This window comes from Staurois parvus, unplaced genomic scaffold, assembly GCF_062004578.1.
Source record: "Staurois parvus isolate SC_StPar_1 unplaced genomic scaffold, SC_StPar_1.0 ptg000397l, whole genome shotgun sequence".
NCBI lineage: Eukaryota > Metazoa > Chordata > Amphibia > Anura > Ranidae > Staurois > Staurois parvus.
The window spans coordinates 5884764-5901440 of record NW_028318193.1 but is presented as its reverse complement, the minus strand read 5'-3'; the positions used below and the strand labels follow the sequence as shown (position 1 = coordinate 5901440).

Sequence of the window (16677 nt, the reverse complement as noted above, 5' to 3'; positions counted from 1 at the left end):
ACTGATCCTCACAGCTGTCATTTATTAAGAAGACTTAGTACAAAAAGAGTTAAACAAGAAACATAATCCCATATTTTTCTTTTAACCACTTCAATACCGGGCACTTTTACCCCCTTCCTGCCCAGGCCAATTTTCAGATTTCACACTGTGAATGACAATTGTGAGGTCATGCAACACTGTACCCAAACTAAATTTTTATAATTTTGTTCACACAACTAGAGCTGTCTTTTGGTGGTATTTAATCACCACTGGGGTTTTTATTTTTTGCTAAATCAACAAAAAAAGACAGAATATTTTGAAAAAAAAAACAACCCACGTTTTTCTTTGTTTCTGTTAGTTTGCAAATAACTAAATGTTCTTCATACATTTACGGCAAGATGTATCCTGCTACATTTCTTTGGTGAAAATAACCCATATCAGGATGTAATATTTAGTCTGTAGTTATAGAGTTCACAAAGTATGGGATATATCTGAAAATTGATCAATCCTGAAGTACTGACAGCCAATCTAATTTCTTGAGGCCCCCCAAAAAATCTGAAGAATATATTTAAAAAATATATATTTTTAAAAATATTTCAGGATGTCCATAAAATAAAATTTGATCTATTAGTACATTTCCATGTTTTGGCCGTAAAAAAAAGTGTGGGAGTACCAACCCAGTCTGGAAGGAGCCAAGTGGCCAATCAATGAAACTGAATACAGTCTCAATAGTGGTGGACTGTCCCTTTAAATCCGCTGTACTCCAAGTGAACCAGTGTGAACACACTACTGCATAAACATGTACAGTGCTCCTGAATCCAAATCACTCTTCCATCTCTGCTTGTGCAGACACGTGACTGGAAGATATGGAAGAGCGATTTGGATCTGCTTTAAAGTGCTGGCATACGGTGGTGAAGATCTGTGTACCATGATATCCTCCCGGGTTAAAGGGAAAAGCGCAGTTTGACCTGCCATTATGGAGGTGAGTGCAATAGAGTGTTGGAGGTGGAAGAGCACTAAGGGGTGACACAGGAGCACCGTACATGTTTATGCAGTAGTGTGTTCACACTGGTTCACTTGGAGTACAGCGGATTTAAAGGGACGGTCCACCACTATTGAGACTGTATTCTGTTGACACTTTTTGTTGGTGTATTCAGATCACGATACACAGGAAGTGTACTCCACAGGTCCGCTTGATGGTATTTAGGATTTAAAGGGACAGATCACCATTTAGGATTGTTTGTTTTGTATTTGTGTGCACCATTTATTTATAGCACTGGTTAAGTGCAGTTTCTATGGGTGTTTATATGTATACATTGGAGACATCTTGAATAGCATATATTGATCTTCACAAGCACAGCAGGTTGTTTTCACTATCTATAGACGCACGTATTAGATTGTGAGCACCCTCATATTTATTTATATATTGTTGTGCTGCATTTCTTCATTTCATTTACAATGAAGCAAGGTTGGATCGCAAGCCAAAGTTGGTAGCAGGGGTTCAGAAACCAGCAAGATTAAGCAAGCTGGGTCAGAATACAGAGTACACAGGATCAGCTCACAAGCAAAGGGAGCTGACAACCACTCAACAATGATCCGCGGTTCAGCAGGGCTTTAAATAGGCCACTGGGTACCAGAACAAGCACGCTCATGCTAATGCTCACGCACACATGCTTGTGTAGATGCGCACAGGATCCTAATTTTCTGCACAGTTCTATTGTATATATGCTCATTTCTTTGAGCACAGGCATTTCTTTGAGCACAGACATTTTTTTGAACATGCACTTGAATATGAGTTCCCTGACAATATGAAAAAATTCAGTAAAGATGTTATACTGTTCCAAAGACTGGTCTGAAGTCATTCAAAGGAGTGCATTATGATTTCTGGCATATGAAAGAATATATATATATATATATATATATATATATATATATATATATATATTTAATTTTAATTATTTTTCTATTTAGCTGTACAGTGTAGGTTTTATGCACAACGTTCCATATGGAACAGGGGGTTACATAGCATGTTGGTACAAATCAGGTACTTAAATTGTTTTGGCCAAATCTAGTTTTTTGTGTTTAGTGTGTTTTCTAGTGTATTGTCTTGTTTGATTTAATATTAATATACCAGGAGCAGACTGACCATTTGGGAACTCGGGCACTGCCCGAGGGCCCTGGGTCAGTAGGGGGCCCCATGAGATGCCCCTGGTACCTTTATCATACGCTTTTTTGGGTGGGGTTTGAGTGTGGGCAAGGACACAGGGGCCCCATGATCCCATATTGCCCGGGGGCCCCATGAGTTGTCAGTCCGCCCCTGTAATATACTGTACATTTTACTGTGGATGCAAAAAGTTTTACTTTCTTACTAAACAGAATAATCTCACAGTCTTCTGAGCACTTTGGGTTTTTTATTGAAGATGTACATCTTTATCTTTGTATATTTACTGCAGAAGTTACAGTAGAAGAAATGTTTAGTGTGAAGCTCTTAATATTCTTGCATAGCTTTAGATAGCAAGTATTGTTTATCTGAGTGTTTGATGACTAAGAACAAAAAAATGTCCAAACTAAAACACCAACTCTCTACTGTTAATTCATTGCATGAGTTCTGTTTCTATGTATATTTTACAAACATGTTTGTAGTGAGTAGGAAAGAATATTAATTCAAAACCTAATATGTGCCTTTATTGCTGATGTGACACTTATCTACCTTTAAAGGGAAAGTATAAAGGATGTGTACATATCTCCTTTTTATGTTGTCTGTGGTCAGAACTAAAAAAAAAAAATGTAAACTTTAAAAACATTTTTTCTCTTTTTGTTTTAGTCTTGTAAATATTGTATAGCAGAAAAAAGATGTCTCCTATCCAATCAGAAGGCGGAGCTCTAGCCTTCTTTTTACATTTAAAGCATTGCTTAGTTCCTTAGTACACAGTCACATAGAACCTCAGAACAATCTAGTTTTGACAGTTTAGCAATGTGTCAATCCTGTGTATTGAATTTAGTAAACATGACCCAAAACCATGTTTAGTTCACTACAATCACATGATAGATTTCAACTAAACAGAGAGTTATTCATTTACACTAGTCACATAGGACTGATGGACCTACAGTCATCTGACTAGATGTTTTTAGTTGAACCAACATTCAATTCCATTTCTATGGGTGTCATGAGAACACCATCAGCAGTCACATGAATTATTCTGTTTAAAAAATATGTTTCTCTGCGACAAGCCAATGCTGCAAGATGTTTGCATGTGTCTACTTGCAACCCTCTGTTTGGGCTGGGGTGTTGAAAAGTGTTTATTAATTGGAACTGAGCTTTAATGTTCGGGGTTAGGCTCAAGGCTAAGGTTTTGGTTTTTGTTTAGGTTTTTGGTAGAACCATACAAAGGTTTTTGTTAGAACCATATAAAGGGTTAGGTCTTTGGGTGGGTTTAGGTTAAGGGTGATGTTTATGGCTCAGTTGAGGCATAGCTTCCAACTATCCCTTAATTCAAAGGACTGTCCCTCATTTGGAACAAAGTCCCTCTGTCCCTCCTTCCTCCACCTTTGTCCCTCAATTTGGTCTGATCTATATAGTTGTATATAAAATGCACTATTAATCTATTAAAAAGTGTTTTACAGTGCTAAACCTTTCATCCAATTTCTGAATTGCTGCATTTGTAAATTTCAAAAGCCAATATAAAGGAATAGAAGTGGTAAAAGAGTACGTGTGGACTTGTGGGTTTGACCAATTTTTTTTGTATAATTGTCCTTTAAGGGGTGTGTGGAGGGGGGGTCCTACATGTACATACTTTTGCTAAAAGGTGTCCCTCATTCCAATCTCAGTAAGTTGTGAGGTATGGTTTAGGGCAGGGGTGGGCAAACTTTTTGACTTGAGGGCCGCAATGGGTTCATATATTGGACCCGGGGGCCGGACCAAGAGTAGATGAATGATGTGTATGTGTCATCCATAGTAAGTATAGTAATATTCCCCCATAGTAAGCATAGTAATTAATCTCCCATATAGTAATTCATCCCCCATAGTAATTCATCCCCCATATAGTAATTCATCCCCCATATAGTAATTCATCCCCCCATAGTAATTCACCCCCCATAGTAATTCACCCCCCATAGTAATTCATCCCCCATATAGTAATTCACCCCCCATAGTAATTCACCCCCCATAGTAATTCATCCCCCATATAGTAATTCATCCCCCATATAGTAATTCACCCCCCATAGTAATTCATCCCCCATATAGTAATTCATCCCCCATAGTAATTCATCCCCCATATAGTAATTCATTCCCCATATAGTAATTCATCCCCCATATAGTAATTCATCCCCCATATAGTAATTCATCCCCCATAGTAATTCATCCCCCATAGTAATTCATCCCCCATATAGTAATTCATCCCCCATATAGTAATTCATCCCCCATATAGTAATTCATCCCCCATAGTAATTAATCCCCCATATTAATTCATCCCCCATATTAAGTCCCCAAGTCCCCCCTGTGTCAATTCACTTACCTTTGCTCCGCGCGTTCCTCTCGCTGTGTTCCTGCGCCGTTCCGGTATAGCATGAAAATCTGTCTCCTATGAGGAGCTGTCTCCCTCGACGTATCTGCGCATGTGCCAGTTTCAGGCATTAGCAGCCAATCGGCGATCTCCGGCACATGCGCAGATACGTCGAGGGGGACAGATCCTCATAGGAGACAGATTTTCATGCTACACTGGTCTTCAGGGCGGACTGTGAGAGGATCCTAGCTCCGCGGGCCGGATTAAAAGGTCCGCCGGGCCGTAGTTTGCCCATTGTTGGTTTAGGGTCTACCTCGAGGTTAGGAGTAATTTTTGTTTACCTTTTTATTTTACTTTATGGTGTGTGATGCAGTAATTTTTCAGGTGTTGTAAGGTTACTATCTGTTCATGTGAGAACTTGTGTGATGAAATTTCTTGCACTAAAATTCTTATTTCTAAAAACCAAATATGCCAAATTTTAGAAGCCAACACAAATACATCATAGGTGGTTGATAACAGCCACAAATGAAAAAGTAGATATGCAGAGATACTGTTATGTGCCACTCTTTGGGAGAGCTAGATAGAATGTGTTCCTGCATGGAACCTACCAGTATGTGGAATTTTTATTGCATCATGTTGGCAAGTAATGAAGACAGAATGCATTGCAGAGTGGTGTTTGCCACAAGGGACAGGGTGCTGTGCCAGTTTTTATAGGTGAAGTATGTTGAGTATTGTTGGGACTTACAACTTCCTTTTTTGCTGAATGTTAAAGTGTTCATTGTTCACTTAGTGCCCTGCTGCTTGCTTCATTTAGAAACTCATGTTTGAGCTGCTGTGAAACCAGTTTCTACACCGCTGGTGTCAAATACAAAGTTGCCTTTTCCATTGTAAAGATTTTTGCTACATTTTGTCATGTGTCCATTTTTTTTGTTGTTGTTTGGAAAAAGTTCACCTTTTGTAGCATGTTGCACCCATATTTAAGGTATAATGTGTAACATTCTCCAGGCCTGCATCCTCTCCTCCCTGTGACAGGGGGTGTGGATCCTCTTCCCACACCTGCTGTCAAATATTGAAAATAGATTCGCCCACATAGCTGCGTCATTCATTCACAGGATCCTGTGAATGAGAAAACTGCAAGTCCAGGCTGCAGCTGTGGACTTTTGAATGGGTCGGAAGTTTACTGATTAGCACACCAGTAGTCCATTCACATATCCTCCAGTTTGCAAGCTGACAGCTTGTACGGAGGTATGAGCTGAAAGCTGGAGGGAGACTCTGCAAGAGCCTAAATTTGTATCCGTGACCTGCTAATCATGGCTGCAAGATTTTGCAGACTTCTCTTTAAAAAAAAAATAAATGAATGCACATTTTTAACCTGCTAAAAATGTGCATTTGTTAATTTTTAGTAAATGGTGAACTTAGCTTTTAAACAAATTAGTTATTTTCTTTGTATTTAATGTTCACGTTTTAAATCAAAAAGACAATCTTTCTGTACAGTATTTGATGTCCTCAAATATATATTGTATTCTTATTCTTCTGTTCAAGACCCAACTAAGCAAGTAATCACATTGGATGCGGATGAAGAAAAGAACCAAGATATAGAAAAGGCCATCGAAGACATTGGAAACCAGTTTAATACCACAATCTTAAAATTCCAATCTGATATAGACAAATTACAAGGTAATAATGTTCTTGCTCTAACCTTATACTACTATATGTAGCTATAAACCTAAGATACCCAAGTAGATATTTTCTCTTTGCAAGCCTGTTAATATTCTGCACTCGAGTAAATGGACCGGAGTCTTTGCTGAATTGGAAGAATGGGTAACTTAATTTACAATCTCTCTGGGAGTGCCTGTACTCAGTTGGGGCTTGTATACTGTAATACTGTAACTGACAGAGATCACCAGTGTCCCTAGCTATTATTACTTGGTTCTTTAACAAATTGACTGCATAGTTTGTTTGTTTTTTTTCTGTTGCTATATTGTAGAAGTTTTGGTGATGAGAGAAATATCCAAATACATATAATATGCTGATAGTGACACACAGCAGACTGGTAGCAGCTCTGAACAACCAGAGGTTTATGTGTTTTCTCTTTGTCAGCTTAATGAGAGCAGCATCCTAACAAGTGGAAGTTCCTGTGTATGCTCCATTACATTATCTCATTTCTCACTGCAGGAACTGAACAGAATAAGTCCTCAAAGATTAAAGCTTATGTATAGTTGCTTTCTCAATTTTGGATAGAGTAGATAAAGGTTTAAACCCCTGTCTTGGACATGTAACAGGAATTAAAATTAAATCTCTAAAAAAATTGAATTCCTGGCTTATACCTTTCTCTACCTCACTGTGTATTTGATATTTGTTATTATTTGTAATAATAAAGTGCGAGGTCCGGATGTCCTTCTGATCCTATTGGAATGTACAGTCAGGTCCATAAATATTGGGACATCGACACAATTCTAACATTTGTGGCTCTCTACACCACCACAATGGATTTGAAATGAAACAAACAAGATGTGATATAACTGCAGACTGTCAGCTTTATTTGAGGTTATTTACATCCAAATCAGGTGAACGGTGTAGGAATTACAACAGTTTGCATATGTGCCTCCCACATGTTAAGGGACCAAAAGTAATGGGACAGAATAATAATCATAAATCAAACTTTCACTTTTTAATACTTGGTTGCAAATCCTTTGCAGTCAATTACAGCCTGAAGTCTGGAACGCATAGACATCACCAGACGCTGGGTTTCATCCCTGGTGATGCTCTGCCAGGCCTCTACTGCAACTGTCTTCAGTTCCTGCTTGTTCTTGGGGCATTTTCCCTTCATTTTTGTCTTCAGCAAGTGAAATGCATGCTCAATCGGATTCAGGTCAGGTGATTGACTTGGTCATTGCATAACATTCCACTTCTTTCCCTTAAAAAACTCTTTGGTTGCTTTTGCAGTATACTTTGGGTCATTGTCCATCTGCACTGTGAAGCTGCGTCCAATGAGTTCTGAAGCATTTGGTTGAATATGAGCAGATAATATTGCCCGAAACACTTCACAATTCATCCTGCTGCTTTTGTCAGCAGTCACATCATCAATAAATACAAGAGAACCAGTTCCATTGGCAGCCATACATGCCCACGCCATGACACTACCACCACCATGCTTCACTGATGAGGTGGTATGCTTAGGATCATGAGCAGTCCCTTTCCTTCTCCATACTCTTCTCTTCCCATCACTCTGGTACAAGTTGATCTTGGTCTCATCTGTCCATAGGATGTTGTTCCAGAACTGTGAAGGCTTTTTTAGATGTCATTTGGCAAACTCTAGTCTGGCCTTCCTGTTTTTGAGGCTCACCAATGGTTTACATCTTGTGGTGAACCCTCTGTATTCACTCTGGTGAAGTCTTCTCTTGATTGTCGACTTTGACACACATACACCTACCTCCTGGAGAGTGTTCTTGATCTGGCCAACTGTTGTGAAGGGTGTTTTCTTCACCAGGGAAAGAATTCTTTGGTCATCCACCACAGTTGTTTTCCATGGTCTTCCGGGTCTTTTGGTATTGCTGAGCTCACCGGTGCGTTCCTTCTTTTTAAGAATGTTCCAAACAGTTGTTTTGGCCACGCCTAATGTTTTGCTATCTCTCTGATGGGTTCGTTTTGTTTTTTCAGCCTAATGATGGCTTGCTTCACTGATAGTGACAGCTCTTTGGATCTCATCTTGAGAGTTGACAGCAACAGATTCCAAATGCAAATAGCACACTTGAAATGAACTCTGGACCTGTTATCTGCTCATTGTAATTGGGATAATGAGGGAATAACACACACCTGGCCATGGAACAGCTGAGAAGACAATTGTCCCATTACTTTTGGTACCTTGACAAGTGGGAGGCACATATGCAAGCTGTTGTAATTCCTACACCGTTCACCTGATTTGGATGTAAATACCCTCAAATTAAAGCTGACAGTCTGCAGTTAAAGCACATCTTGTTTGTTTCATTTCAAATCCATTGTGGTGGTGTATAGAGCCAAAAATGTTAGAATTGTGTCGATGTCCCAATATTTATGGACCTGACTGTATGTGTGGTTTGTACACAAGGGGCTGACCTGGAGCAGCGTTCTTTTGTTGCTTTCTTGGCTTAAATAGTTGTCACCAGCACGGGTGTTCCCATTGGAAAATTCACTGCCACATTTATTCTGGTGACAATTGTAAAACTTTGGATTTACACCAGGACAAACAGAGGATGAATTTATGTAGCAGGGACACATACAGCTAAGAAAACTTAACAAGGGTTCTACTTACCTACTCTACCTAAAACTAAAAAAAAAAGCCTAGCTCACGCTACAGCCTACAGACTAAAGCCCCTCTAGAAGCTTGGTTAGAATTTGTTAAGGCCTATGCAATCCATCAATGAAAAACTCTCCAGTGATTGGCCAGCCAACAAACTTGCATCAAAACACCAGAGTACAGCTAAACTAAAAGAACCTTGCAAAAAAAGCAAAACAGGATGTGTTTGAATCAAGTCGTAGCGAGCACATCCTACTATTTTTTTTAAAGCTCAAGGTTGGTCAAGGTTTTCCATCATGCTTGATTTTTTTAAAACAAAATTATTTGTATCTCTATGTAAGGTTGGCCATACATGTTGTAAAATTTGAGGTGTAACATTAAAAAGGTGAATGGAAAAGGATAGATAAGCAAGTTTTAGCTGCCAGGTTAGAATAGAATAGACTAGTCAACCATTGGTGGCTAAGTGTTGCATCTAGTGTTATGTTTAAAAGTCTAAATAAACTTTGAAATTGGGAAAGAGCTTGCAAAAGCATCTGTGAGGTACAGGTGGACCAAAGTAGTCTTGCCTACTGAGTACAATATCTTTTTTTAAGTACAGTATGTTTGTATTTTGAATACATTTTTATACACTTTTTTGGTGCCTAAGTGTCACGTACCTGATGGGAGACTGAAATGACGAGGTCGGCCTCACTTGTGTCACTAGCCCTGACCCCACTGAAGTTGGAACAGAGGGAGTCTAGGACCCAGGGGAACAAGAGCGCCAGTAGTTGTTGTTTGCAGCTCTTGTAGATTATGACTTTGGAAGACTTATGATCCTCTGATTCAGGCACAGTAGTAACAAGCAGAGCTGGTTTTGTAGATCGCCAGGTGTGCACCAGAGCAAGGCAGGAAGCGAGAGGAAGAGACAGGAGCAGTGTCATAGGAATAACCAGGGTCATCAACAGGTGGACAGCAAGGTACAGAATCAGAAGCAAAGCCGAAGTCAGGAGCAGAGCCGAAGTCAGCAACCAGTATCAATCAGGAGAGCAATTAGAGTCAGGTGAGGAACAAGCCGGGTCAGCAACAAGGGAATCACACAGGAACAAGCAGGACATGGGGGAGCGGAAGACCAGTCAGCACTCAACATGGGCAGGGACACCCTTTAAATAGTCCGTCTGGCGCCAATCTTTGCCGTGCTCGTGCGTGTGCGCGATCGCGCATTTCCGCGCGCATGTGCACAACCTGTCATCCTTCTCCGGACGTTTCTATGCGCATGCGCATTTCAATTCACAATTCGTTTCACTGGAAATCCCTTACACTAAGTATAAGAGTATTTGTGGTATACAGAATGGTTACAATTTTTAAATGTAATGTAAAAGCACAATAAATGTCCATGGTGTTTAAGCATGGTTTGAGTGTTGTGAGTCTCAGTATGTATTCTATGGTTTATTTGCAGGTTTGTGTCTGTCTTGTGCTGGCCCTTTGGGAGCATGAGCAATGTGGTTCTAAGTGCATCTAAATATGTGTTCTATATCAATTTAGTTTTATTATTTTCAGACTTTAAAACATTGAGTAAGAACACCCAAAAAAGATTTCTCTTTTTTAATGAACCCCCCAAAAATTCAGGACTTGGATAGCTATGGTTTATTTGAAGGTTTGTATATTGTCTTATAGTGGTTAATTTGACATATAGACCATATGGTTCTAAATGCATCTAAAGATGCTTTTTTATCAATTTAATTTTAATATTGTCAGAATTCCCAACAAGTGTAAAAACACCCAAAAGAGATTAGGAAGAAACTCCAAAAGGAAGGCTATAGTAATCCAGGAATTGTGTCAACTAAATGGAACACCAGTGGTATACATGACAGCAAAACCAGATTTAAAGTCTAAGTCCACTTAAAATGAATTATTCAATCTAATGAAAGAATGAATGATCTGTTTCAGTGTATGACCCCACAGCCCCTACTACAGTCATTTCAAGCTTCCATGGGGATCAGCCAGGTATGGAACATGCACTGGTCCAAGCTCAACCAATGTAACTATGCAAAACTACCCATACATGGAATTCAGCTTTAAACTGAAAAAGGGGTTCTTTATTTTTAGAGCAGTAAAAATGTAGACATTTTCTTCCCCCATGAAGTGGTATTAGCTGACAGTGTTTTAAAAAAAAACTTATCAACCTTATCAGCTATGTACTATATAGCATATTATGTGGAATTGCTACATTCATATCTGCATATGGTTATTAGTGCAATTGCTGCAAACTGCATTTATAGAACGTGAGTTAAAACTTCATGCGTTCAGTGCAATATTCTCTTATTTATACAGTATCTAATGCCTTTCCAAATCACAAGATGTACATAGTAAGTAAACAAACATGAATATTACACCAGTTGCTGTGTGCTTCTCAACACAGATAATAAATATCCCTAGGGAAATTACAGGTGTTCTAAATGATTTATGCATTTTAGCATAATAAAATGGGTTTGTACAAAGACTGATATTTACTGAAGAATAAATTCGATGTCACTTTCCTAGAGTAAACTGCTTCGTATTGTTAGTAATAGCCACATAAAATTAAAGTTTAACCTTTGTTCTTCTATGTATCTTTATCACTTGTAATCCCCTAGTGAACTCCATTAAACTATTGCTAGCAATAAAACTGATAAATGTTTGTGCATATGTCTAACTTACTATTTAATTATCCTTCAACAGCCTAGAATATTACTGGATGTAGATTAATTTGTTTCCATAATTTACCAATAGCTTCTGCTTGATTTACCATACTTAAATGGAAACTATAATAGTTTTGGGTCAGTTTTAGTTTAATTGTAATTTAAAATTGTAATGTTTTAAACTGTTACATATTACACGCTCTTAACAAAGGAACATTTAATACATAGGAAATCTATGACACTAGATTCACAGATTCCTATGTTTTTTTTGTAAAGAGACAACACAGCATTAGCTGTCTGCTTTTAGACACGCAGGGTTTTTTTTTTACTAAAGCTGGGGAGTGCAAAATCAGGCTCACATCTGCATAGAAATCAATCAGCGTCTAACTTCAGCTTGTTCAATAAAGCTTTGCCAATAAAACCTGGAAGCTGATTGGTTTCTATGCAGATGTGAGCCTGTTGTTCCACTCTCCAGCTTTAGAAAATAAACTCCTCTGGGTTGATTTGCTATAGACAAATAGGTAATTCACTTTGCAAGGGAATTTTCCCTTATCTTAGTAAATGGGGTGAAGCTCTGCTGGCTTCCATCATATAATAATGTGCAAAAAAGCGTTTTCTTTTTCTTGTTTCCTTTTTATTTGCTAAGTCAATTTTCACCATGTTTACTAAGTTAAGGGAGAATTCCCTTGCAGAGTGAAAATCCCCTAGCAAAGTCAGCAGCCTATTTGTCTTTAGTGAACCTCTCTGTCTTTGATTTAATTTTTTTAGAGCACTATGATCAGAGGGGTTGGATCACTTTGTATGTTTCAGGTTAAGGTATTAAGATCTGTAAAAGACAAACTTATTCTTCAACAAACAAATAAAAGTAGCCTGTAACACATATTAGGCATAGTGCTCACTGGGAATTTTAAAAGCTTCTAGAGGCATCTTGTTTTCTTTTTCTGCCTCTAAATGCCTCTCAAAGGCAGCCTATATGTCCATACACACATAGTAATTTACAGGCATTTAGAGGCAGAAAAACCCCCCACTGCCAGCACGTTCAGGAGCAGCAGCGTTTTGGCAGAAAAAATGCCTGATGTACCTAAATGTGTGTAAACCCTTTTAAAAGGGTTTAAGCACTAGGTGCTCAAGCACTTGGGTGTTCATTCATTTCAATGGCCAGAAGAAATAATATTCTGGCCAAAGAAATGAATAAACGCCAAAGCGATTGAACCTCTTAAACACGCCTAAATGCTCCTAAACATGTTTGCAGAAATGTGTCTTTAGGTGCTTTTTGGACACTGCTTTTCTTCTGCCAGGAGAAAGGTGTTAAGAAGAGCTGGGCAAATGCCCAGTGTACATGAGGCCTAAAGAAACCTGAAGCTCCAACTGCTGTCTACACATGAAAATACATCATATTTATTTGCAATAATACATATTTACTATAACTAAAAAAATTAAAAACAAAATCATTATCAACTGACTGGTGATCCTTGGATGTCAGCAGAATTTTTCAGACACCTTGGGTTTGACAATAGCAGTTGGCCATGCTGGATAATTTTCCATGTGCTCCCCTGCTACCATAAGCTGGGTCAGAGGAGTCAGACTGCTTTACCCAGAACTGACACAAGCCACCTACCAAATACTAATATTGCAACTTTACCAACTGGACACCCCTGGAATTAATAATAGGAGGTTAACTGATTTTTTAGTTTGTGCATTTTAAAAGCACTTTTATCTTTCCAATCCTCCTCTCCCCTGACAGACGGCACTCCTCTATGCTCTGATGCTGGACTTTCCCTTGACGTTTTCACATCCAATGCAAGGTTATAGACTTTAGACCTACAGAGCATGGGGGAGAAGAGGCTGCAGGGACCAGTCAAGCAGCAGAGAGGAGGCTGCAGGAGCAGAGGATCAGGTAAATACATTTGCTTTTACATATCCCCTAGACCAGCCTTTCTCAACCAGGGTGCTCAGGCAACATGGGGTGCCTTGAGGTTTCTTCAGGGGTGCTTTGGCAGAATGCCTAAAAAAATGCCCAAAACTTGTATACAAGCCAGTGGGTGGAACAAACCCGCCTTTTAGTTACACAAAGTCATAGGTTTTAATTGTGCACCTATATGACCTTCTAGCTACCGGCATCCTGACAACCAATGACATCATCAGTTGATAAGGAGAATGTTGGTTGCCTGCACAGCATCATAGTTTGACCCTCCCCTGCCCCTCTCCATCAGTGTTGGGGTCATGTTAGCTCTGTGATGAAGAAAAACTGAGGGAGAAGAGAAACATTGGAATACTAGTCAGTACCTATTGTACAGCGCTGAGCAAACCCTTTGGCGCTATATAAACTCGTAGTAATAATACCAGTGTTCAAAAGTGTATTTGCTTTGGAAGAATAAATCACTTCCAATGTTGGGTGTCCTACATGTGTGGATGTTGCTGTGTAATATAAAACTATTTAGAATAGTTTTTCACATTTTAGAATCTGGTTCTGTTTTAAAATAATGGACAGTCTAGAGGCACCCCATTTTAGAACCCGGTGCCTTGTAACTGTCCATAATTTTAAAGGGTGCCTCAGAACTGTCCATAATTTCAAAGGGTGCCTTGAGTGAAAAAAGGTTGAGAAACAATGCCCTAGACAACTAGGGGTCAATCTAGCAGTCAACCTTTGCAGTGCAAGAGCAACCCCACTACAAGAGAGATATTATATTTTAGGTTTCCTGGAGTTCATCTTTAAGCTATCAGGAATACTTTTGAACTAAGTAGTCTCCTCCTTTCACTCAGGGATTACAAGTTTATTGCAGGTAAAAAAAAAAAATTCTCCAATACAGGTGTTTTGTTTGTCTATACTTTTCAGTGGGAGAATGTGGACTGTAAATCATTTTTTAGACATGTTTATCTTTAAGTAAACAAGACAGTTGGATGACTGGCACAGTGGGAAGGAATGCTAAGTTCAACTCTGGGCATAGTGTTAGTGATAGACTGCCTGTACACATGAAGCTGCTGCTGAGTATGGGCATAGGGCTGCAGATCCTGATATTTATTAGACATTTATCTAGGAAAAGTTGGTTACTGTATTTTGTTCTCTGGGCGTGACCTACATTCCCAGCTAACCCCCTACCTGGTTAGCTCTGCTGAGGATGGAAGAAGTAATGAGAATAACAATTATTTCTCTTGGAGGAGAAGGGGGGATATCATTAGGAATAAAGGCATCATTTGCTAATGCCTCCCCTTTGCATTTACTCTAATTTTGCCTCTTTTGCTTCAGTAAGCATAAACATGAATGCTGAGTGTGCATTAAACCAGATTTTCTTTCCTGATTGTCTGACTACCCTTAAATGCCTTATGCCCATAGAGACTGAAGAAGGTCTTGACATACATGCATAATCTGGTTAGGCACTCATATAAAAAACACTTATGGGTGAGCATTTGTAATTATTATGTGAAGAAGACAGGGAAAGTCAGTGACATAGGAAGTAGCATAACATCTTGGAGAAAAATTTGCCTTCCAATCATTATTTTCCTCCTAGAAATATCAGCCGGGAGTGTCTAAGTGTAGGCAAAAATGCCAAGAACGTGCCACTTGAACATGTTTTGCTTTATATGTGAACCAAGAATCTGTTTTTAAGCAAACATTTGCTAGAACTACAAGAGGGTGTTTAGTACTGTGCAAAGGGTTAATTAGGAATGTGTGGAACAGGCCATGGTTAGCTCCTGTCTATCGGTACCTGTTGAAAATATACCTACTACCTTACTGGTTTACAGAGAGACTAGCACTTTCATTTCAAGAGCATTTGTGCCCCATAGCCATTAACCTCCCTAGCGGTCTGAATATGTCCATATTTCTGTGCTCAAAGCGATAAATTTTTTTGCATGGAAATATGTATTTTTTTATTGTAGGCCTGTAATTTTTAGGAATAACTCACTGAAATCTGTCCAAACAAGAGTCTAGTAAACATCCTGGGTATGATAAAATTTGAAACACGAAATCATAAATTATAATTTAAAAAATAAAAATATAATAAATTTAATTCAATAATATAATCAAACCAAAAACACCGAAATTTGAAATATAGCGCCAAGTTCGCACATCACTGAGCTAAGTCGCAAAATCATTTTCAGTGTCTGATGATGATTTTCCCCATCATCCCCAATCGTTATCACTCAATTCTGCAAGTAGTTCTAATTTACTACCACTGTTCTCTAGCTGGTCTAAAACCGATTTTGACCTAAAGGGACGCTTTTTGGACACCATGGACATTTCTCAGTTTCCAGGCAGAAAGAACAGTAAAATCGCAGGCAGGGCACAGGACAAAGCACTAGGGACAAAATGTATGTGAATTGGTTTGATACAGTAATGTTTTACTATGTGATATTAGTGTATTTAGTGAATGTCACTTTTTGTCATTTTCAAATTTCCCGCCGTTCCGTCCCTCGTACGTCCCGATGCTCGCAGGGGACGGAACCCAGATGACAGATGCCAGCATCCGCCGGATTACATTGCCGGGGACACTGTAGGAGGGACATCGCGGGAGCGCAGGACAAGGTAAGTGAAAAACAGATGCCGGAGCAGCGCCGCATGGTAAGCCCGAGTGTAGCTTGGGGTTACCGCTTTTGGTACTGAAACTTTACCCCGAGTTACACTCGGGAATACCGCCAGGGAGGCTACCTTAGTCACCTAAAAATCTAACGAAAGACAAAAAAGCGAAGCCTTTGTCCTGCTGAAGAAATATATTTACAGAATGTGATTATTTCACAGAACTGCAATACCAGATTTCATCAGGAGGTGAAAGTACTAATTAAATAGATAACATAACATGTGTCTCAGTAAAAACAAAGATACAGACATATCAACACCATAAAGAGGTATTTTCACAAAAATGCCTAAAATTACATAGCATTAGTAGATAATTTTTAGATTATGTTGACCTGAAACGTAAGTGCACCAATGACAAAAAACATGTATTGTGTATGTTTTACCAACCCTTTATAGCATTTTTCTTATAATACCACAGGTTTCATGTTTAGGGTTTTGCTACATTGCTATCATTTCCATTTTATGTTCCATTAGATCACCAGCTCCCATTATGGGAGTATGTCATTAAATACGATATTGCGCAATTAGGTCACTGCAGTTCTTCTGAATAGATGTCTTTATAAATTAAAAGTGATTAGACTCTAATTCCCATGTTCTAATCTTGTCTGCTTGTCGACACCAATCACCAAGTACAAAAAATACTGTATATCTTATGCTTATTCTTTTTTTTTTCCAGATAAAATCACA

The 16677-nt window shown here is 38.9% G+C and overlaps 1 protein-coding gene across 1 annotated transcript in view; it reads left to right on the top strand.

The window, feature by feature from the left end:
* THEMIS (thymocyte selection associated) overlaps nt 1-6700 on the top strand; it is a 93984-nt gene extending 87284 nt beyond the window's left edge. The window contains exons 6-7 of the mRNA XM_089686376.1: nt 6024-6158; nt 6657-6700. Of these exons, the coding sequence (XP_089542502.1) occupies nt 6024-6158; nt 6657-6700 (179 nt within the window). The remainder of the gene's footprint in view (nt 1-6023; nt 6159-6656) is intronic.
* Nucleotides 6701-16677: the final 9977 nt, after the last annotated feature.